The sequence below is a fragment of the Mytilus edulis genome, chromosome 2 (assembly GCF_963676685.1).
Source record: "Mytilus edulis chromosome 2, xbMytEdul2.2, whole genome shotgun sequence".
In the NCBI taxonomy this organism is placed as follows: domain Eukaryota; kingdom Metazoa; phylum Mollusca; class Bivalvia; order Mytilida; family Mytilidae; genus Mytilus; species Mytilus edulis.
The window spans coordinates 88,997,860-89,021,927 of record NC_092345.1 but is presented as its reverse complement, the minus strand read 5'-3'; the positions used below and the strand labels follow the sequence as shown (position 1 = coordinate 89,021,927).

Sequence of the window (24,068 nt, the reverse complement as noted above, 5' to 3'; positions counted from 1 at the left end):
GGTAGGAATAAATGGATATTGATGAATGTATTTCTTATGCGGGAAAAACTAATATTTATGCTTATGCTTTTAATGGATTATGTGGTTTTCACATTTGAAAAGCTTAAAGTAGAATAATTGAATAAAATAATGATATTGTTCAATTAATATAATTTCCCGGTAAGTTTCATGGTGGTTAAGATTAATTTCTCATACGTTTCTGTGATAACTAGTGGTTTTGACAACAAATCGTCATGCTACGACGTTTTTCAAACTGTTCTCATTAGATGAAATGAAATCGTACTTGAAAAAAGTGTTTGAGAATTAAATTTTACCATTCGGCAAAAATTGCACTATTTTTGCCACTGAGGAACGATCAAATTTCAAATTTCAATCAATCATAACTTTCTTATTTGCTGTTAGTAGGCTTATAAACTAAGACTTTTTACAAAAAATAGTTTTTCAGTAATATAAATGACAGATTTGTAAAAAAAAATATATCATCTTTGATCACGTGATAATCAGTCCAATGTCACGTGACAACAACAAAAAATACAAAATGTCCTTTTTTGAAGTTTATTTATGGAAATAGTATCAACAGAGCATTCAAATACAATGTTAGAAATAACATCTCTAAGAAAAAGAACCCTGCATGGTCTTTTAATGTGAGAAACAGCAATGTTTATTAAAAAACGTAGCTAAACTGTGCAACTGAAGTGCATCCACACCCTAATCCCTACAATCATTTAAAAGACAGAGAAACAAAAGTCTTTCCGCTTCAGAATCCCCTAATAGTTATCGATTTGTAATAGATTATCTTAACATGTATGTCTCTATTATTTTATAAATGATTATAAACAAAAGACAGACAATTAACTTTGTCACAAGGAAAAAAGAATATTCAATTTGAAATTAGAATTAAATTAAAGTCAAGTCAAGTAATTTAATAAAATTAACGGTATCAATTTTCTTGCACCAGATGCGCCTTTCGACAATACATGTCTCTTCAGTGATGCTCGTGGCCAAAATATTTGAAATCCAAAGCTTATATAAAAGATGAAGAGCTATAATCCAAAAGGTCCAAAAAGTATAGCCAAATCCGTGAAAAGGAATCAGAGCTTTGCACGAGGGAGATACATTCCTTAATTTATAATAATTTCTATCATTTTGTTACAGCAAATTTTAATAACACAAAAACAATCCGTATTTTCATGCCAGTACCGAAGTACTGGCTACTGGGCTGGTGATACCCTCGGGGACTAATAGTCCACCAGCAGAGGCATCGACCCAGTGATAGTAATAAAATTAACGGTATCAATTTTCTTGCACCAGATGCGCATTTCGACAATACATGTCTCTTCAGTGATGCTCGTGGCCAAAATATTTGAAATCCAAAGCTTATATAAAAGATGAAGAGCTATAATCCAAAAGGTCCAAAAAGTATAGCCAAATCCGTGAAAAGGAATCAGAGCTTTGCACGAGGGAGATACATTCCTTAATTTATAATAATTTCTATCATTTTGTTACAGCAAATTTTAATAACACAAAAACAATCCGTATTTTCATGCCAGTACCGAAGTACTGGCTACTGGGCTGGTGATACCCTCGGGGACTAATAGTCCACCAGCAGAGGCATCGACCCAGTGATAGTAATAAAATTAACGGTATCAATTTTCTTGCACCAGATGCGCATTTCGACAATACATGTCTCTTCAGTGATGCTCGTGGCCAAAATATTTGAAATCCAAAGCTTATATAAAAGATGAAGAGCTATAATCCAAAAGGTCCAAAAAGTATAGCCAAATCCGTGAAAAGGAATCAGAGCTTTGCACGAGGGAGATACATTCCTTAATTTATAATAATTTCTATCATTTTGTTACAGCAAATTTTAATAACACAAAAACAATCCGTATTTTCATGCCAGTACCGAAGTACTGGCTACTGGGCTGGTGATACCCTCGGGGACTAATAGTCCACCAGCAGAGGCATCGACCCAGTGATAGTAATAAAATTAACGGTATCAATTTTCTTGCACCAGATGCGCATTTCGACAATACATGTCTCTTCAGTGATGCTCGTGGCCAAAATATTTGAAATCCAAAGCTTATATAAAAGATGAAGAGCTATAATCCAAAAGGTCCAAAAAGTATAGCCAAATCCGTGAAAAGGAATCAGAGCTTTGCACGAGGGAGATACATTCCTTAATTTATAATAATTTCTATCATTTTGTTACAGCAAATTTTAATAACACAAAAACAATCCGTATTTTCATGCCAGTACCGAAGTACTGGCTACTGGGCTGGTGATACCCTCGGGGACTAATAGTCCACCAGCAGAGGCATCGACCCAGTGATAGTAATAAAATTAACGGTATCAATTTTCTTGCACCAGATGCGCATTTCGACAATACATGTCTCTTCAGTGATGCTCGTGGCCAAAATATTTGAAATCCAAAGCTTATATAAAAGATGAAGAGCTATAATCCAAAAGGTCCAAAAAGTGTAGCCATTAATATTGGTATTGGTTATTTTTCAAACCGCACATTCATCCTTACGGGATGCAAACCCGGATTGCATGATTACTAGTCTCATATGCATCCCCTCAGCTACGGAACCAGACGGTTAATATTGATTAAATTCATACTTATTTTCAATGTTATTTGTAATATTTTTTTTTATGTTGACCTTTCACATACAAATATTAGATTATAACAAGATATTCAGAAAGACGTAAAAACTTTATTTTTTTTACATCTTTAAAAGAACGCACAATGTGCGATGGTCTGTAAACCAGGGGGGATGAGAGATGGAAAAGGGAGTGGATGTAATTATGATTTTAATTCAAAAACAAGTAACACAAGTAGAATGAAATGCATTTTATTTATACTGTTTGGCCTCTGGAACCAAAATATGCACGTTTTTACTGGTTTGGGCAGAAATTCCAAGAAATAATTGCTGAAAATTACTGACATGTTGACAATGTTCACTATTTGTATTCGTTTTTCGTAGAAATTAATAAAAAAAATAATTCAATTAACCTTCATTTTATAACGTTTAACACAAACCTGAAAGAAAAAGATCCATAACGGACCGTTTTTTGCGGTTTATAGCAACCAAACACCATATTTTCATAATTCGAGATTAGCATAATTCTAAAGTTTTTTCTATTAAATTTTAGCTATTTTTTTTTTCAAACGATGATAGCTTAATGCTTTATTCAGCCAAAAAGATCAACCCCAAAACACACAACTTCAATTTGAACGTGTAGCGGAAACTCACAGGTTTCATTTAAGCCCTTGGTAAAATCTGTTGATAGTCAAATGGCAAAGAATTTAAGGTTTAAATCCAAATTTTACGCAAAAAAGTGCTTATGACCCGAATTCGGGTCATAGGAACGGTAAAGAGTTAACACTCCTGCTGCATGCCAATTAGTTTTGCTAATGCGCGTCAAAGATACCATCGAAAATAATATGGAATGAGTCTGTCTATTATTAATTCGTACGATAACTAAAGATTGCGTTAACCTGTTGTCATGTAAACCACTTTAGGATTGACGGATAAATGCACTCTTTCGGTTTTATTAATTGTTTGCCATGTTGTTTCGGAGTAACGGGACTTCAACCTTTCGATTTGAGGCAATTTTTTATATTTTGCACACTTACTCCAGTATACCGGAATGGATTGTCTCCAATTTTTACCTTTTTTTTTGGATTTAATTTTTTAGTTTTCCAGAGTAACGGCACTTCAATTGTCAGATTTAAGTATTTTTTCTATGTTGTACCGTAATTTGAGTTTTCTTGTATTAAATAACTAAAAACTTACATAATTCTTGGAATTGTTGAATATAAATAAAGGCAACAGTAGTATACCGCTTTTCGAAATTCATAAATCGATTGAGAAAAGACAAATCCGGGTCACAAACTAAAACAGAGGGAAACACATCAAATATAAGAGGAGAACTACGACAGAACAAACACACACCACTAAAATGTAACGCACACATAAACGAACTATAACATAACAATGACCATTTTCCTGACTCTGTACAGGACATTTTAAGAAAAAAAATATATAACACAATGTCCGATTATAAAAAAAATATATGTCATACAAGAGTTTGATATACTACTTGAACTGTCTGATAAACGATATTGTTTATTAGTATCATGCACTTAGATAAATTTATTTTATTTGTGTCTGATTGCCTTTCAAATATTTTTGCAACAACTCTAGGTTTGGCGTAGCTAGGTTATTTCTTTTGCTTTGTTGGTTTAAAAAAATGATCAAAATTAGAATTAAAAAAAACTATCATTGAAGAGTTTTTACTTGTCATGTGATTACTACATTAGATATGTTAAGACCATCCTCTCAAATATATTGTTTTACTCTAAATCAAACGAAGTCCACTCAATGTTTTGCAGTAGCATCGTTTTAAACTTCTGCAATAAACGTAGAATCGACATTTTTTCCGAAAGAGATATTGCAACGCTTGTCTTAACGTACGGATGTTTTAATTCTTTTGGAGACATATTTAAACATATCACAAAATATCTTGTGAATTGTAGACAGGATAAAAGCATCAATGAAATCGTTGTCCCTTTAAAATATATTACTTTTATAGTGGTGTCTTAAGCATACCTGCTAATATATCAATTTACGACAATACCTTTAGTGCTCTCATCTTAAAACAAAGATTTTGAATATAAAGAATTTGCGTGCACCATCTGAATCGACTTCGTTTATAAACTTTAATAAAAATAGGATATACGATTTCGTTTATCATTTTAAGTAAAGGAATATGTTGATGTGCCAATCATTACAAATATTTATTGAATTGAACAAAATTCAGGGGCGGATCCAGCCATTTAAAAAAAAGTTCCAACCCCCAGAACAACCCCCCCCCCCCCTTGGATCCGCCAATGAAATTCTCGGTAAACTGAACAGAAGAGGAATAAATAGTTGCATGAAATTAACAATATTCGTTTTTACCTGTTGCGATACTTGTCGCTGATATTCTACAAGAAAGGAAAGGCAACACAAAATCAAATTGAATCGTGTACCTGTATAATACAAATACACAGATACAAATATTTTATTAGCACAAACTCATCAACAATAAATGGTTAAGGCTAATGGTATATCAATTACATAGTTGGTCTCACAAAATACGTATTGCAAATAATGACTATATTAATATGTAATATTATAAACAATGATTATTAATTAGACATATTGACAATTTTATAGAGTTTCTTCTTTACGCAGGTTCAGACTGTCTGAAATGAAAGAGGAAGTTAATTTTAGGATTGTGTATGAATTATTATTTAACAAAAAGATTATATTATGTTCATGTTTTTTAAATTTGGTAGGATCAACGATTATATTTGAAACTTTTTGGTAAAATATGGCCCTTTTAGTTGAGTATTTTTCACAATGTAAAAGAAAATGGTTTTCATTTTCAATTTGACCAGAATTACATACAGAGCTGTATCTCTCATTTCTGAGAGTATTTAGATGTCTTCCTCTTTTAATCATCAGTATATGAGTGCTTGTACGGATCCTACATATTGCAGATCTGTCCCTTCTGTTTTTCAATATATCAACATAGGGTGGTCTTCTGTCCATTATGTAGACGCTCTTGAAAAAGTCTAACTTTTTTGATTCAAATATATTTGCATTTTGAACTTGCAAACATTGGTCATTAATTCTTTGTTTAATAGAATTTAAATTACCTTTAACATAATTAAAGTTATTGATGATATAAGACATTCCAAGTCCATTCAAAAGACTCTTTTTAGATTTAGTGAATATATCATATGCCAAAGAGTTTCCGAAGAAACTATATGGTTCAGGTAGTTGAATATTGAATATAATATTTTATTTTTTAAGGGAATTCTATTAAGTTCGGCTCGACATCCATCATTAGATGCCTTACAGTGAACCCCTAATATATCTTTGATAAATTCAACATGCAGTTTTTCAAAGGGATCAGAGTATTTAAAATGTGAATCCATCCCCCAAATTTCACTACAATATGTAAGAATGGGAGTAACTAAACAATAAAACATTTTTTCAAGAAGTCTACATGGGTTGTTGAGACCTATAGTTTTCTTTATCTTATAATATGCCTTCCTGGCTTTTTCCATGAGAGTATTCACAGCAAGGCAAAAAATGCCATTAAACTTTAAGACAATACCCAAGTAACAATAATTTGTTACCGTTTCAAGATATGCATTATCATAGGTAAAATGGTTAAACAATGTCTTGCCATTAGAATTAAATATCATATTTTTTTATTTATCAGTATTAACTTATAGTTTCCACGATGAACAATATTCATGTAAAATATCAAGCGATTGTTGTAGACCCTCTTTGCTATCAGATAGTAAATTTTATAGTAGACTGTTTATATAGGAAAGGTAACACTCTGCACACAGAACATTGAAATCATTTGATCGATTGCAGTGTTACACGATTCACACAGGACCGGTGACTGGGCCAACTTAAGTTACACATTTTAAATCTATGCTTTTAGCAATTCAATACCTGCGTCTACCAAATATAATCAAATTGCTTCTCGATGTGTAATTAATCGCAAAACGCATAACGAAGTTAATAAAAAAATAAAACACTAACTACTTTGTCAGAAGTAAAACTATTATGTTAAAGGGCGCAGTTTCCCTCTGGAGAGCTACCGAGTCATTACCTACAGTTATTTTTAGTGTTGATTATTCATTTATTTGAAGCAACTCGTGGTGAGAACGTCACTGGACACAGTTTAAATTTGCTGTATGAGATTTAGATTGGACACGTAACAAGCACTTACAATTATGACTATACATAATTCATCCGAATATACTTAATTCCCGGGGCTGCAATGACGTAATACAGCTTAACACATGATTTCAAATCTTAAACTTCATAATTGTGAAAAACTACTCACCAAATCAGATATAGATGACATTTTTGTATCTTGAAAATAGAAGACAGTTTCAAAGATCTTTAAATACTCTTGTGAATATCGAGGAGAAACTTTTTAATTTTTAATTTTGATTAATTTACTACGTTGGATATTGTCTTTCTTTTCACATGTGTTATGTCATCACATAGTCATTAATTTTGTCCTATAATTCAAAATGATTTACGACTAAAATGTAATTAAACCGTGCGGTCATGTAACTCTTATGCGTATCAAAGACGACAGCGCATAAAATGTTGCATTTCGATTAAAAGTTGTATTTATAAAAGAGGAACGAAAGATACCAAAGGGACAGTCAAACTCATTAATCTAAAACAAACTGACAACGCCATGGCTAAAAATGAAAAAGACAAACAAACAACAGCACACACGACACAACATAAAACACTAAAGAATAAACAACACGAACCCAACCAAAAAATTAGGGGTAATCTCAGGTGCTCCGGAAGGGTAAGCAGATCCTGCTCCACATGTGGCACCCATCGTGTTGCTTATGTGATAACAAATTTGGTAAATAGTCTTATTCGGTAGGTCACACTCATGAACGGGAAGGGGATTGTAGTTACGACGAAAGGAACATATCCGATATCATTTGTGAAACGGTTATTCCATAACGGTCAACCAACTCGTGATGGCGTCAGTAAAATTTACGAAGGGATGATTTCAGCTTCACCATTTGGAACTCTTGGTTTAATAGCTTCCTTGTGAGCAGCAACCCTCTATCAAGAAAATCATGATAGGAATTGCAAGCACGGGAATATCGTATCAATTGGGAGATATATACCCCGTATGCAGGTACTGCTGTGATGTTGCTACTTAAAAATGGAAAGTTCACAATTGGAAAGCTGAAATCATCTCTTTTATCGTAAAATTATGATTTCAACCGACCCTCATTGTCAATTTCTAGATGTAAGTCAAGATATGAGACAGACTTAACTGTATCTGTTGTATCCTTTATCTCTAGCTCAATGGGATAAATGCGTTCCACATAGTCACCAAATTTTGAATTATTTAGTGAAAGAACATCATCTATATAGCGGAAAGTAGAGGTAAAGGATATTGCTAACTTCTTCTCTTTCTTCCTAAGAAGTTCCTGCATGCAGTCAGCCTCATAATAATAAAGAAACAAGTCGGCAAGTAGAGGGGTACACTTTGTTCCCATTGGAATGCCGACAGTCTGTTGAAAAACACGTCCTCCGAACGTAACAAATATGTTGTCAATCAAGAAATCAAGCATCTTGATAATATCAGTTTCAGAGAATTTTTTGTTTGAATCAGAGTGATCCTTTACAAAGTAGGATTTATCCCTCCCTAAGACAAGATACTTGTATCTACGTTGGCCATTCTTTTTTATGAAGCAAAGCAATACTAACTCTGTCAATTTTATATGTTATACATAACATATAAACATTTTCTACGTTATGCATAACATAGTATAACATGATACATACTGCCTGAGAGTTAAGTCTCAAAGTTGAATGCCAACATTTGTATTATGATAAATTGTGATATAAGTCAACAAAAACATATAAACAAATGGACGTATTTTTCAAAGACATACATTTTCTTTCTGATTACTATCAAACAAAGCAGTCCCGGACGAATTTGATTAACTAAAGGAAAAAAAGCGATTAAAAACTAAGTAGTCTCAGTTGTATGTGATCAAATATAAGAACCAATGAAATCAATTATTCATGTTGACTTGTATGGAACAGATTATAATGGTTTTGAAATACACAAGTTAGATAACCAGTAATTTTGATACATAACATAGGACGACATGCGTTTTTGCTATGGATTGGTATCTCATTTCATTCAATAAAGAAAGATGATAAAATATGTCGTGTCATATCACCATTTCACCCACTGCCATTTAGAACATATTACAGTAGCCTTACTCTGATAAACATAGAGAGTTTGATGTTATTTACTTAAACTAGCAAATGAATTTACATGACCTTTTCAAAATGAGACCTTTACAGATTAACTGTACTTATGCATGAACTTGCATAGCAATTTAGGATATATGTACTTAATAGTATGCAAATTAAGATATTCAGAAATAGCAATACTGACTGGTATTTTTTTAAAATATTTTTTAGTAGGGGCATTCCAGAATATCATGTGTCACTATAAGACATTGATTATTGTCTGAAAACTAGCTTGTAAGCCTATAAAAATTATGTTACTACATGAATAATTCAGGATACATCATGTTTTAATGAAGTTAACCTCATTGTAAAATATCTATAGGGCCATTAAATTTGAAAAATATGTGGGATTTTGAATTTGTGGTTTGACCCTTTTAATAAAATAATGTGTCACACTTCTAATAAAAAAAGGTGCAAAACAAAAAACTCAGGGAATTTTTTTCTTATATAACTTATCATTCAAAATGCAGGAAGTCATTATATATGTTTTTTTTATAGTAAAAACGTCCCATATTGCCACTTTACACTCATACACTGGAGTTGTGTTAATTGTGTGTTCAGAAATGTTTAATTAAATTGAGAAAGGAAATGGGGAATGTGTCAAAGCGACAACAACCCGACCATAGAGCAGACAATAGCCGAAAGCCACCAAATGGGTCTTCAATGTAGCGAGAAACTCCCGCACCCGTAGCCGTCCTTCAGATGGCCCCTTAAAAATATGTATACTAGTACAGTGATAATGGACGTCATACTAAACTCCGAATGATACACAAGAAACTAAAGTTAAAAATCATACAAGACTAACAAAGGACAGAGGCTCCAGACTTGGGACAGGCGCAAAATTGCGGCGGGGTTAAACATGTTTATGAGATCTCAACCCTCCTCTATACCTCTAACCAATGTAGAAAAGTAAATGCATAACAATACGCACATAATAATTCAGTTCAAGAGAAGTCCGAGTCCGATGTAAGAAGATGTAACAAAAGAAAATAAATAAAATGACAATAATACATAAATAACAACAGACTACTAGCAGTTAACTGACATGCCAGCTCCAGATCTCAATTAAACTGATTGAAAGATTATGTCTTCATCACATGAATATCAGGCACAATCCCTCCCGTTAGGGGTTTAGTATCATACTATCATAAAATATATGAGGAGAACATAACCCGTGTCATGCCAACAACTGTTTAAAAAAATGTGTTTAGTTCCGATGCTAAGACCCTATAAGTGAATCAATATTATAAGCAAAATATGCAATCTTTAATGACCTGACAACAGTATCGTAACTACATCCCTTCTTAATAAGTCTGTTTAAAGGCCTTGTAAGCTTTGGAGGTGAATAATGACATTTTTGTGCTTTGTAAAGAAAATTACCATAAAAGATTGGATGTGAAAAACCTGAACGTATAAGATGTCTGCATGTTGAGTTATATTTACGAATTATTTCCTTATACCGATGATAAAATTTAATAAATGTTTTGACTAGTTTGTGATATCGAAAACCTTGGTGTAATATTTTTTCAGTAATACATAAATTTCTCTCGCTAAAATCTAATACGTTGTTACATACACGAGCGAATCGTACAAGTTCAGATATATAACCACCATTAGATGGTGACAAGGGAACGTCACCATCTAAAAATGGACAATTAACGGTAGGAAATGAAAAATCATCTCTTTTGTCATAAAGGTTAGAACTAAGCTTCCCGTTAATAATGTAGATATCAAGATCGAGGAAAAGGAAGTGGCCATTGTAAGTATTAGCTTTATTTAAAGTAAGTTCAACAGGATAATTTTTTTTAGTATATATGTAACACTCAGAAACGTGTCCTTCCCCCCAAACGTGTCCGATACTCCCAAACGTGTCCACATCGACGTCACTGAAATGCAAAACATGTCTAGTTGTGTCAAAGTGTGTCATTTGTATTATGCAAACGCCTAAACGTGTCCATTTTTTTAATAACACCCAAACGTGCCCAATCCTTCAAACATGCTCAATTCCCCAAACTTGTCCTATAATATAAAGGGAAATAAAAGATTGTTATACTGATATTCCGTAAAAATAAAACTGTCTTTTTCCGCTCCAAAGAAATATAATTTAATTCCTAGTTACGATTAGTGTAAATTCCAAATAACCGTAAAGCGTAAATTCTTATAACTGTACACAGTCAGGCCTAATCCCAAATTCCCGGAATAATTAAGGTACAATCCAAGAGTTCCGGCAAATATTCTTCCGCATGTCATAATATAACTTATCCAAAGTATGTTGTCGTCCTGTCCATGCATGAACTATTTGCCACTGGACGTAATGTCCCTTGTTTGCGTGTATTTTTAAGTGATGCTCGAAACCAAAAGTTCATAATGTGAAACCTTACTACCAGTTTATAATTTTCAGAGTTTTTTTTCTATTTTTTTAGAGAATCAAATAGTTTCTTAGTGAAGTTATAAAATTTCGGTCTTTACTGGTTCTTATGATTTTTAAGTTTAACTAATGTTAATCCCGAATAATCGTAATAATCGTAAACAAATTTAGGCCCAATCCTAAATCCCCGGTATGATAATAAAATATCAGAACTGTTGAAAAAAAGGAAGTCAATCCTTTTAAAAGCCCGCCGTGCAGTATTCGCGGATTACAGCTGATTTCCTAATGCTTGCAAAGTAAAACGTTGTTAGGCTTGCTTGCATTGTTTGTATAATTGATAATACAAGCTTTGTAAATCAGATTGGAATCTTTAAACAAAAGTTGATTTAGATGTTACAGGTTAAATTTGCAATAACAACCGGCATTGAACCAACTAAAACTAATAAATGACCACTTCATCAACTATGCCCCCTTTATAGAATTGCCGTAAACGTTATTGATTTTATTCATGTATTAGCGCTAAAAGACGTGAGACGTCCTGCGTTTAATAGTGGACACGTTTTGGCGAATAACAATTATAGGACACGTTTGGGGGTTATAAAATCGGACACGTTTGGGAATTATTGGATATTACGGACACGTTTCGGGAGAATAGACACGTTTGGGGGAATCGGACACGTTTGGGAGTGTTACTTATATACTGAAGTCGTCATTATTGAGAGCCAAGATATCATCCAAATATCTAAAAGTTCTGTTAAATTTATGTATTAAATGTTGTTTCGATGGGTCTTTGCTAATTTTAGTCATACCTTGTAACTGATAACAATACAAAAACAGGTCCGCAATAAGTGGTACACAGTTACATTATGCATGTATATTAAAAGGTCAAAAATTGTAATCAATGGACAATTAGTTGTTTCGGTGATATCAAGCAGGGAAATGTCATGATTATTTGAAAATTCAAATTATTTGATATTTTGCAGCAATACTATCGTGACAGATATATAATTAAATTTTTGGTGATAAAAGCATCAGCCATTTATAAGACCGAACATAAAAACCAATTACTGATTCAATTCGGGACCTTTCAAAATAAAGATAACAAAAACGTAGAACCACAAAAATACTGAACTTAGAGAAAAATCCACATAAAAAACGAATGGACAAGAACTGTCATATTCCTGACTTGATAGAGGCATTTTCAAATGTAGAAAATGGTGAATTAAATCGTTTTTAAAGTGCTTAACCACTCACTTTGATGACAGTCTCATCAAATTGCGTTATAAATACAATGATACGTGAACTAAACAGACATAATAAATGAAATAGTCAAATTATGGGTACAGCAGTCACTATCGTGTAACAATTTAAAAGGAACAAATTAACAGAACACAAAAAACATCTATCTACAAACACATTCATTGATTTGCGTGTCTGTCGTCAGAAAATTTTATATGTCACATAAATTCGTCGTTCAAGGTATATACAAACAATTTAAAAATTTCACATGGGCAATGTGAATGCACCTGGCAATGGGCAATACAGGGTTAAAATTTCAAAGTATGTAAGAATTAATATAAGAAATAGACCGAGATTTAAAATAGTCTAAAAGTTATATTGAATTTATAAGAATCCATTAATAGTTCATTCCACTACGCGATTGGATAATTTTGACAAATTTCACACGTAGTCTATCATATTTACTCGCTGTTGTTCAGTGCTCAAGCCAAATGAAAAAAAAATTATTTATGTCTGAACATGCAATAGCTGATTTCAATATCCTAGAAGCCAACACTTATTGAAAGATTTAGATAGTCAAAGTTGTATAATAAATTAATCTGTATTCTTATGCCATTTTAAACGTTTTATAACATTTTCAATTATCTTTTTTGTGGGAAATTCGATGTCCAATGGGAATACTTGACTTCCAATTCCTAAGGTAAGAAATGGTTTTCATTTCAGAACACACTCGTCTTGCTTTTTTTTAAATTTCATGGACCAAACATTTAAAAAATACTTACGAAGAAACATTTTGGTTTTATCATCGGTTGAGGTGTTTGGACAAATCCAACCATGTTTTAAATATTTACCAGAATATTTAAACCAACATTATACGAACAAACTTATGGACATGATACATAATGAGCGTAGGTTATAAAAGTTTATAACTCTCTCTCTCTCATTTTATAAATGATGGTCTATAAGACGACAAAGAACTATCTTTTTTAACAAAAAAATGAAACGATAGCTGCAATATGAAATATTACACAAAGTCATTGATTACTATTTCCTCAGGAATTGCTGTTTTTTTCAGCGCATATTTTAATTTTAAAGAATTTATGATTTATGATAGTCCGAGACCACAGTTATTTCGTAGTGCATTTCTTTTAGACAATAAATGAAAATTAAAAAAAATCCCAACTGCGCTTTCTAAATAATATTTTTCAGTGTATTGTACTATTTTTGGGACAAATTATAAAAAAATTATAGAATATATAAATTCATGACCCAATTGTTTTTACAGTGTAATTTCACCCCTACTTGCTATTTGAGGCATTACACATGGAGCAATAAATTTGGAAAGGGTATACAAATAAATTGGCAAATTAAACACTGTCTACACTAGGGACCTTGGTCTCGTACCTGATGTCAGGTCCAGATTCCTTATTATAATCCAATTATCTAAATAGTTTAAGGATAGAAAAACCTTCCTCCTCCATGGTATATACAAATTATACTAAAATACTTGTTCAAAAGTTCATATAAAGCGTGCAAACAAACATACACCAATCATTATTCAAAATTTTATTTAACAAAACTTTTAAAGTTTTTTATTCAGATCTCAAGTTAGTAACTTGTATTCGTCTGTTATTTATATCTAATAATATCTGATTCATCGTAATGTCTTACGAACTTTTTTTCAAAATCGGTCTCTTCCCCAAATGTTTTTTCCTATCTCATAGTCAAACCGTGGCCTGTCGCTGTTAAGTGCCTTGACATATTTAGTTATATTAAGCATGCACCCCGTTCGATGTCAAGATATATATTGCTCATCTCATCAACATCTTCGACATTCGAAAGACATTAATCACAATTACATGGCTTGCCCTTTTAATAATTTATTTACTTTTGACAATGTTATTTTATCTAGAATGACAATGAAGAAGGTTAATCCTGTTGATGTTATAGTTTACAAGTTTCAGATACTTTTCATGGACAAATATGAAACAATAAATTGACAAATATTTATCAAATTTTGACAATAGCTAAATAGGCTTTTGTTTTGAAATGTATTAAACATTATTACTACCCAATATGCTAAATGTTAGTTTTATCTTAGCACAATTGTGTAATTCAAATAATTTCATAAAATTACAAAATTGTGAACATTGAATGTTTTTATTTTAATGAAAGATGATGATAGAATGGCTTATGTCGTAATATAAATTTAAACGTTTCCTTACCCTGAGCTGATATCAAAAAGTTTGCGATGGACGTACATTTTGCTGTTAAATTCACCAAACATGTCTAATAATTATTCCTTTGAAATACACTAGGCGGTAATTGTTTGTTTTGTCAACATAGAAATACATAAAGTAGAAAATGTTTCCTTGTTCTTACCTTTGTAAGTAGATACCATTCTGTTATCTAAGTGTGGCTGGATGTTCCTTTATAAGTCAATGTTTTATAATTGGATGTCAGTATTAACCAATACCAATAACGGTTCCAAATGTTTACAGCAGCATATGCGCATTCCAACATTAAATGTCTTTTCAGTGATAGTTGAAGCCAAAACATTTTAAAATCCAAAATCTAATACAAATCCCTAATTTAGAACGATTGCCAAAACTTTACAACAGAAAATTACGACCAAACAATACCTGTTACCTGTTTGTTTCTCTAGCCAGGTCCAAATTATTTCCGAAATTATTCGTTCTTCAAGAGTTTGCAGCTGCTATTCAGAATTTGTAAACGTAACCAGTGTCTGAGTTGATGGACCAGGTGAAATGTCAAAAAACGAGACGTTCTTTTTCTAAAACAAGTTCACCGGAAGGTACCGATACCTTGTTTGGTAAGTATTACAGTATCCACTTCATAAATAATACACGATGGTTTTGAAGTACATATTTGCTTATGTGCTTTGTCTATATGCCTTTTCGTGTTTTTTATACATATGATGTGACTCTGTACTGATAGATCCCGTCATTGTGTTATTGTGCTATAGCAAAGTTTTGGTATTCTTATATTTCATGTTCACTAATGTGTTTTTTCTATATGCCTTTGTGTGTATCTTTGCTGCATAATTGTTGGTGTTTATAGTGATTTAGATATAAAAAAAAAGCATTAAAAAAACACAATGTTGACGGCTGTACCCCTATTTTTGACATTTTCATTTTAAACTATTATGTCTGTTTGTTTTTTTCACACATCGTTGTCAATATGATGGAATTTGATGCGACTGTCATACAGGGGAGAGGTTTTAGCTAGCTATTAAACCAGGTTTAATCCACCATTGTCTTAATGCCTTAAATTTCCTAATCCAACGGAAGTAATATGACATTTGATATCCGTTCGTTTGATTTTGCCATTTGATTACGGACTTTCTGTTTTGAGTTTTCTTTGGAGTTCGTTATTTTTGTTATTTAAGTTTTATTAGCTTCTTGGTAAGTCATATCCTCGGGAACTTACAGTCCATCAGCACAGCCATCGACGTTGTAGTAGTTTTAACATGAAAGGTAACCGTTTACTGGACCAGAACCGCATTTGAACGACTTATGTCTCCTAACGAATTTGCATGGCATAACTTTTTGAAAAACCAAAGCATGCAAAAAACGCCGAAGAGCTCAACAACCCAAAATAAAGCAAAATCCAGACAGGCAATCAGAGATATGCACTTAGAAGATAAATTGATAAATTAAAAAGATGATATCTAAGATTTAATAAAACAAAATTCACTTTTAAAAGCCAGGACCGAAATACTGGCTACTAGGCTGGCGATCACTCCGTGGACATGAGTCTCTATAGTGACACTTAACGTGTAAAACTTAAATACTTGATAAAAGTACTCAAAATGTTTTTTTCATTGTTTTTTCAAAACAAAAGTGTATTTTAACAAAACAGTTCAGCGGATAATTGTCAAATATTACATAGTCACCATTTCACATACTTTATATGAATTATCAATGTATATAATGAGTGTATTGTGCACTAAATTTAATTCTATTCTTATCGAAATTAAACATACATTAATTATGTTAATAATTAAACTCATCATAGATACCAGGACTAAATTTAATATATACTCCAGACGCGCGTTTCGTCTACAAAAGACTCGTCAGTGACGCTCGAATCCAAAAAAGTTAAAAAGGCCAAAGAAAGTACGAAGTTGTAGAGCATTGAGGACCAAAATTCCTAAAAGTTTTGCCAAATACAGGTTAGGTAATCTATGACTGAGGTAGAAAAGCCTTAGTAAATCACTGTCAACTGTTGATCGGTACATATTATATCTTCATACTAGTAGTATTTACAATTGATATCGGCAGAATATGATAAAGAATACTGATGTTCACTTTCACGAAAATATATCTAACGCTAACACCTATGATCCTATGCTCACAGTTTTCAGCAGAGGATTAATAAGTCAACTACACTTGAATTATATTTTAGACACAGAAAGGAATGAATGGATTCATGATACAGTTCAGTGGATATTTTATGAAAAAAAAGTACACTGAACATTCTCATTAAATTTCAAAAAATGAAAACGACATTTATAATTGTCATGTGCTCGAAGCGGTTTTCTGATTATACCATCATTAGAACAATTCTTTCATTGAGAAATAAAGGTCAAATGATACCAAGGAGCAATACCCCCAAGCAGTCAAAGAACAACGACAAACACACTGACCCATGTAAAAAGGCGGGAAAATAGCTATGTTCAACTGAGTTTTGTTTTATAGTCTTGTTGACTACCAAAGTATATTGTACATTACAACACTTGCCAATCTCAGATTAACCGAATGGGTAGCCTGTTCAAGTTCCAACAGTGACTCTACTGTTGTAACTCATGTCAAGTTAGTACCTTGTGATAAGTCACATTCGATGAAAGGAGGATCAGTTGGAAAACTGATAACACGGGAACAATAAATAAAAACAATCATTCTTACAAAAAAAAAAAAACTTATTACAAGTCGTTTCCTGAACACAAAAGAACGTTTTAAATAAATTATCGATTAACCTTTTATTTGAAATAAACATGCAAATACATAATATCTTTTTTCATTATCTAATAAATGATTTCTTTGGATGATTGTCATCATGATATTTACAAAAATGTTAGCTGCATAATTATAAAAAAAACCATGTGGAAGCTTCTGTATATACAAAATCTATAATATATAGCTTTTTTTAGTCAGCAACTACCAGAGTTTTCCTTACATTTCTTAATACAGTTAAACTTTCTGGAAATATATAAATTTTTAAGAACTGAGGTTGCGAGTACGCTTGTGTGGTCATTGTCAGATACTTTTTCAATAACCACATATTATCTTCGTGTGACTATAGCGATTATATTTAATTATGCCTGTTCTGATTAAAAAATTAGAGTTGTTTCTATTATTTAACGTGTCTTCTCGATATAGTCGCACTAAATGTGTACATTGGATTAACGATCGGATGCATTTGAATGATAAAAATGAATTTCGATATTCCAGTGAGGTGTACAACCATTGAGTTTGTACACACGGAATTTATATATACCAATTTTATTAATAAAACCTCCCATAGCCTGCTTTTCTAAAAGTTAGCTATATTGAAAACAACAATTCTTTCATTAAAAAATACTAATGTTTTCTTGTGAATTTATTATAAATAGCGTCTTTGCGGAAAAAGCTTAAAACATTAAAGAGATCCATCTTTCAGTATTTGCACAGGAGTTTTTAACAAGATTTCCCTCTGGATTGCACTTATATTCAAATTAAAAATATGCTCGTTGTCACCTATGACACACGTATTCCTTAGCAGTAAACTAAACAACGATGGGATCAATTCCTGGTGAACAGCCGAAAATATATGAGTCTTTGAAAATCAAACCTTTCAGTCACACAAATGTATCTGTAGTCGCCCTTGCATTATTTTTAAATCTTATAAGACCTCATTATCAAATGATTGCTAGTATTTACAAACATATATCTGCAAATTCGATATAAATAATCCGAAACAAAATATTTGAAGAAAGGGGAAAATATAACATATGACGCATTTTTAATTTCAGAGAAAAGTCCCAACTGTACATTAAAATGGAGGAATCTTATGGTCTCCTGTTAGTTTGAAAGCCTGCCGACCGCGTCATAATTAGACAACCGTTGTACATATTTGTTTTAATATTATTGTAGTGCAAAATGTTGAGTCTGGATCATACCGCAATTTCGTTAGCAACATTATATCAGGTATAATGTACTAACTAACATTACTAAAATGAGTAAAGTGCTACTAGTATATTTATATCAACAAATAGACAATTTTGATATAACATCACAAGGAAAATATTATCACTCATTGTACGTCAAACTGTGGTTAGTTTTACTTTGGTCGGCCGTCTTGTATCTTTAGATATCTAATTAATAAAACAACACTAAAATACAAAGTACTTTGTATTTTTAATAACGCTGGTGATGACGTTCCGCTACTTTGGCACTAATATACATTCTTTTTTTTTTATAAAAGAGGGACGAAAGATACCAAAGGGACAGTCAAACTCAGAAATCTAAAATAAACTGACAACGCCATGGCTAAAAATGAAAAGACAAACAGACAAACAATAGTACACATGACACAACATAGAAAACTAAAGAATAAACAACACGAACCCCATATAACTTGGTTCAACGCTTCAAACGAAGTACAAGGTTATTCTAATATTGAACCTTTTATTTGGCTTTTTTTATGTTAATATTCCGTTATCATAATTATAATTAAATGATCGAAACGTCGGACCAATGGCATGTCAGACCATTTAGGTGTCGGAATATTGCGATATCGGAGTATCATAGCTTCATTTTCACTTGTAATGTCATCATTCTTACCGGTCAACATATTCATACAAAGACCACTTCCTTGGCATGGGCATATATCAGTACAGCAGAGGTTTTGCTCAAAGCGGACACAATTAAAATCTACTACAGATTGATTTTAAAACTGAGAATGGATATGAGGAATGTGTTAAAGAGACAACAACCCGATCAAAAAGCAGACAACGGCCGAAGACCACCAATGGGTCATCAATGCAGCGAAAAACACCCACACGCGGAGGTCTTCTTCAGCTGGTCCCTTAACCAAAAAGTATATACTAGTTTGAAGTGATAATGGATGTCATACTAAACTCCGAAATATACACAAAAAATTAAAATCAAAAATCATACAAGACCAACAAAGGCCACAGGCTTCTGACTTGGGACAGGCGCAAACATGCAGCGGGGTTAAACATATTTTTTGAGATCTCAAACCTCCCCTATACCTTAATCTTTGCGTGAACAGATCCAATCTTGTAGAAAGTCGGATGACATCATAACAGTAAATATAATTGGCATCAAACCGATGTTGCCTTTTAACCAACCGAAGTCATATGGAGAATTTTTATTGTTTCTGTAGTTAGGACGACGTTGTCGTGGATAAGGTTTGACCCCCAGAAGAAGAAATAATACCATGTAGAACGTATGCTCAATCTTCAATTTTTCTAATCTCATGATAAGCCAAACTTGTTAATAGTGATCAAAGGTGTGTCCATATATACGGTGCATTTGTAATGATAAACCTTAAGTAAAAGGGGTAAAACAAAATGTCTTTTTATAGATAATATACATTCTGCTAAAGCCATACATCTAAGAACTTTGTTAATAGGTATATCGTACTCTTTGTTAACTGCCGCGTATACGCCATCATCCAAAAGATAATAAAGAAATGTTTTAAAGCAGGTGGCATAATTTAAATTTAAATACCTATCTGCTTCCGTAAAATACTAGTAGCTGCATAAAGTATTTGCAACCAGTTTCGCAGTCACTGCTCAGATCTTTAAATTTGACAGACTATGTATCACAGTCATTTTAAACGGTTAATTTTCCGTCTTTAAGGTGGTATGGGAGTCTAAAATAAAAATGATAGAATTTGTTCATACTTTGCCAAAACGTTGTATCTATTGATACATGTTGAAAAATATAATAAAAATGATAGGTCACCGCGCATTTTCTCAAGCTACAGGACGGGACAAAATGACACATTTTGTATGGATTATACAGGAAAAAACACCATTTTGTGATTAGAAACTAAACAAAATGATAGAATTGTTAAATACTTCAGGAAAAGATAGCTTTCAGACACTGCTTTGAGAATATCAAAAGAAAAGATAGGGTCACCGTACGTTTTTTCCGGCTAAAATACAAAATAGGAAAATTCCATACAGAATCCTTCAGAAAATGCACTTTTTTAGAGTAACCTCCCCTTAAAATGCCAATTTAAAAAAAAAAATTAAAACAACCCAAAATAATTAACATTTGCAAAAATATCAATATTTAAAAGTTATATTCTTATAAATTGGTACTTTTAAATGAAAATGTACATTAAACATCTGCATTCCTGCATCAAATTTTGCTAACTTGATGGAAAATCTGGACCTTTGATTCTCTGTTTTTTACAATCCAAGATGGAGGAAGACACCCATACCACCTTAAGGCATCTGACAACATTAGAGAACTTCTGTATACAAAATTGAACGTACCTTGGCCTTGTTTAGGCTGTATACATGTAACTTTAAATTGACCAAAATATATTTTGAGTTTTTGCTGAAGCTGATATGTTGTGTAGTTTTCTCGGTGGCAATACTCGGTGGAAATTCAGTCCGGTTTAATTATCAAGTAAAGTTGTTAGCCAGAATACTTTCTTGTGTACAGTCAAGTCATCATTAATCGTCGAAACGTTAGCAAAGCTGTTTCATGTGCAGAATTAGATAGCTCTTTACTTTCTGATTTCAAATTGTGTAGTAAATATTAGTGATGCAAGCTCGATAGTATAAAGCTTTACAAGTAAAATTCTCATGAGTTATTTTGTAAATCAAATAATTGTAGGAGATATGTGTAGCAACACTCAATACAGCGTGAGTTTGCTCCTCAGATGATACCTTATGAAGTTGAGTAACTTGCTTATAGGCTTTATACATTTGCAAAATATACAAACAGACAAATCAGAGTTAGTTGTAGATCTACTGCCTCGTTGATATATGATCAGAGACTGGCTCAGTAAAATTAGTAACTGTAGTACAAAGTCTCTGTACAGACAAAACAGAAGATTATATGTTGTGCTTTTTTGTGAAATATTTATAGCAACTGTTATGATAATTTGTACTTTCAAATGGGATGCTTTCATTTTTTTTCATACTTCTGTAAACTTCGTCTTTCTGTTTTTTTCCATTGCGGCGATAAAACTGTATCTTCATTTAAGTGTTGAACTACATAGTTTTAATGTAGTAAATATCTGACAGACTATGCATCTGTGCCAATCAATGGATAGTTTTTGCATTTTGGCATAGGAAGAAATTTCATTTTAACTGGACTGTGAAAATTCTACACGACTCGGAAGATCTTCTACAATTTTCCGATACGACTCCTTATTTAGACAGGGGTATATTCGGCAGAACTCAAAAACTATGTTTTAGTTTGATTTTATCTTAATTTCGGACGATTTTATATATATTTAAGCTACACCAAAGTTAAAGATAGAAATAGAACCGTTTAAATATAATTGATCGTACTAGCACTTTTAGTACACGGAAATCGACTAACATATTCAGTCAAAAACCGATAACGAAGTAGATAAGGAATTCCGGAAAATATAGTAATAATACCCAACATTATAAAATAACAAAAAATCGTGATTTTAAGAAATGTTGAGATAAAGTCTTGGTCTTGAATGAAAAAACGATAACTGACGAGTAATTTGGTGTATTCTAAAACGGGTAGAGTCCAAAAACATTTCATAAAAATTCAATTGTAGATCCGAAAAGGTCAGGATTATGAAAATTTTCAAAGATGTCAAATATTTGGAAGGAATGCAAATGTATGCGGACTTACAGTTGTAAATATTGTTTATGATATGAGCGTCACTGATAAGTCTTATGTAGACGAAACGCGCGTCTGGCGTACTAAATTTTAATCCTGGTACCTTTGATAACTTTTTACAAAAAATAAAAACGTAAATTCCATTATCAAATGGAAAAATATAAAGCTTAAATAAATGGATATACAACTGTAATATTCCTGATTTGGTAAAGGCATTTTCTTGTGAAGAAAGGGTGGATAAAAACTGATTTCAAAGCTAGCGAAATCTCTCCCTTTTATGCCAGTCGCATAAAATTCAATTACTGACAACAAAGTGTGAACTAAAATAACACACAAAAAAGGTTAAAAAAAATAATGTATTTTTATATAGGGATACAGCTTTCTTTATTGTTTTATAATCTTATAATTATATTTCAATTTGATTTAGATATCCTTTTTGGATTAAGTTTTCGTTCATGTTAAGTTTCCCTTACAAAAAAAGGTAAAATTGTATTTCAGGTTAAATTTATTTGGCAATTCACATATGTCACAGAGCCATTTGCACAAAGGATATCATCACAGTATATAAACCTGTTTATTTATAGTTGAAATATTATTATTTTTAAGCATTGCAAAATTCTAATATCTGCATTTACAGCAATGACAAATGGCTCTAATTTTGTCCTGGATTAGAAATTTTGTTAATTAAGTTTCAAAAAATATAGATTTCCCAAAAACGTTCAATTAATTACAAGACGGAAAATATTATTTTTTCATTTCTATTCAATATTTCTTACCTTTATATGTTGATGCCAAACTTGCCAAACCTCTCTAGCTTTCAGCTCCTTACATTTTTTATCCATTAGGAGGTTTTACCACTTCAAAGTTTGATCACATTTCAGAAATTAATCAAACACAAATCGTTTATAAATTCTATCATTAATGTCTAAAGCAATTCACACAGGAGGCTATTCAATATGTAATTATAAAGCAAACCGAGTTTATGAGTTAATGATCGTTTCAGAATTGATTGGCTAGAAATTGGATACATTTGTGCATAAGGTTATTGCTAAAAATAAATTATCATATATATATATGCTCGTCTAAACATCAACCCAACAATGTTAGATCTGTAAATTTGCTTTCGCAAATTTTTGGTTCTTCCCTCGCCGGGATTCGAACCCATGCTACTGTGATATCGTGACACCAAATCGCCTGCACTGCAGCCGTCCCGCTAGACCACACGACCACCTGGGCTCTCAAAAAAAGAGCTTTCGGTGGGCATGTGTTACCTTTCCACGTCAGTTTTAATCTAGCGGCGTACTACAGTACATGATATATGAGGCATGAAGATGGTGTTGTTACAGATCAGCTAAATTATCTATAGTAAAGGATCCTACAAATTAATGTAAGATACAGTCACAGAAAATAATTATATTCATAAGTACGTCTGAGTCAGTGACAACCCTACAACAGATGTATCCATCGGATCGCCATCAATGATGGTGATACATGGCTGTGTACATAATGTATATACAACTCGTCTAAACATCAACCCAACAATGTTAGATCTGTAAATTTGCTTTCGCAAATTTTTGGTTCTTCCCTCGCCGGGATTCGAACCCATGCTACTGTGATATCGTGACACCAAATCGCCTGCACTGCAGCCGTCCCGCTAGACCACACGACCACCTGGGCTCTCAAAAAAAGAGCTTTCGGTGGGCA

At 32.4% G+C, this 24,068-nt stretch overlaps 1 protein-coding gene across 1 annotated transcript in view; it reads right to left on the bottom strand.

The window, feature by feature from the left end:
* LOC139513333 (epithelial sodium channel subunit beta-like) overlaps window positions 1-23,331 on the bottom strand; it is a 47,451-nt gene extending 24,120 nt beyond the window's left edge. The window contains exon 1 of the mRNA XM_071301729.1: window positions 23,141-23,331. Coding sequence (XP_071157830.1) covers window positions 23,141-23,206 — 66 coding nt within the window. The 5' untranslated portion in view covers window positions 23,207-23,331. The remainder of the gene's footprint in view (window positions 1-23,140) is intronic.
* Between the last annotated feature and the right edge of the window lie 737 nt (window positions 23,332-24,068).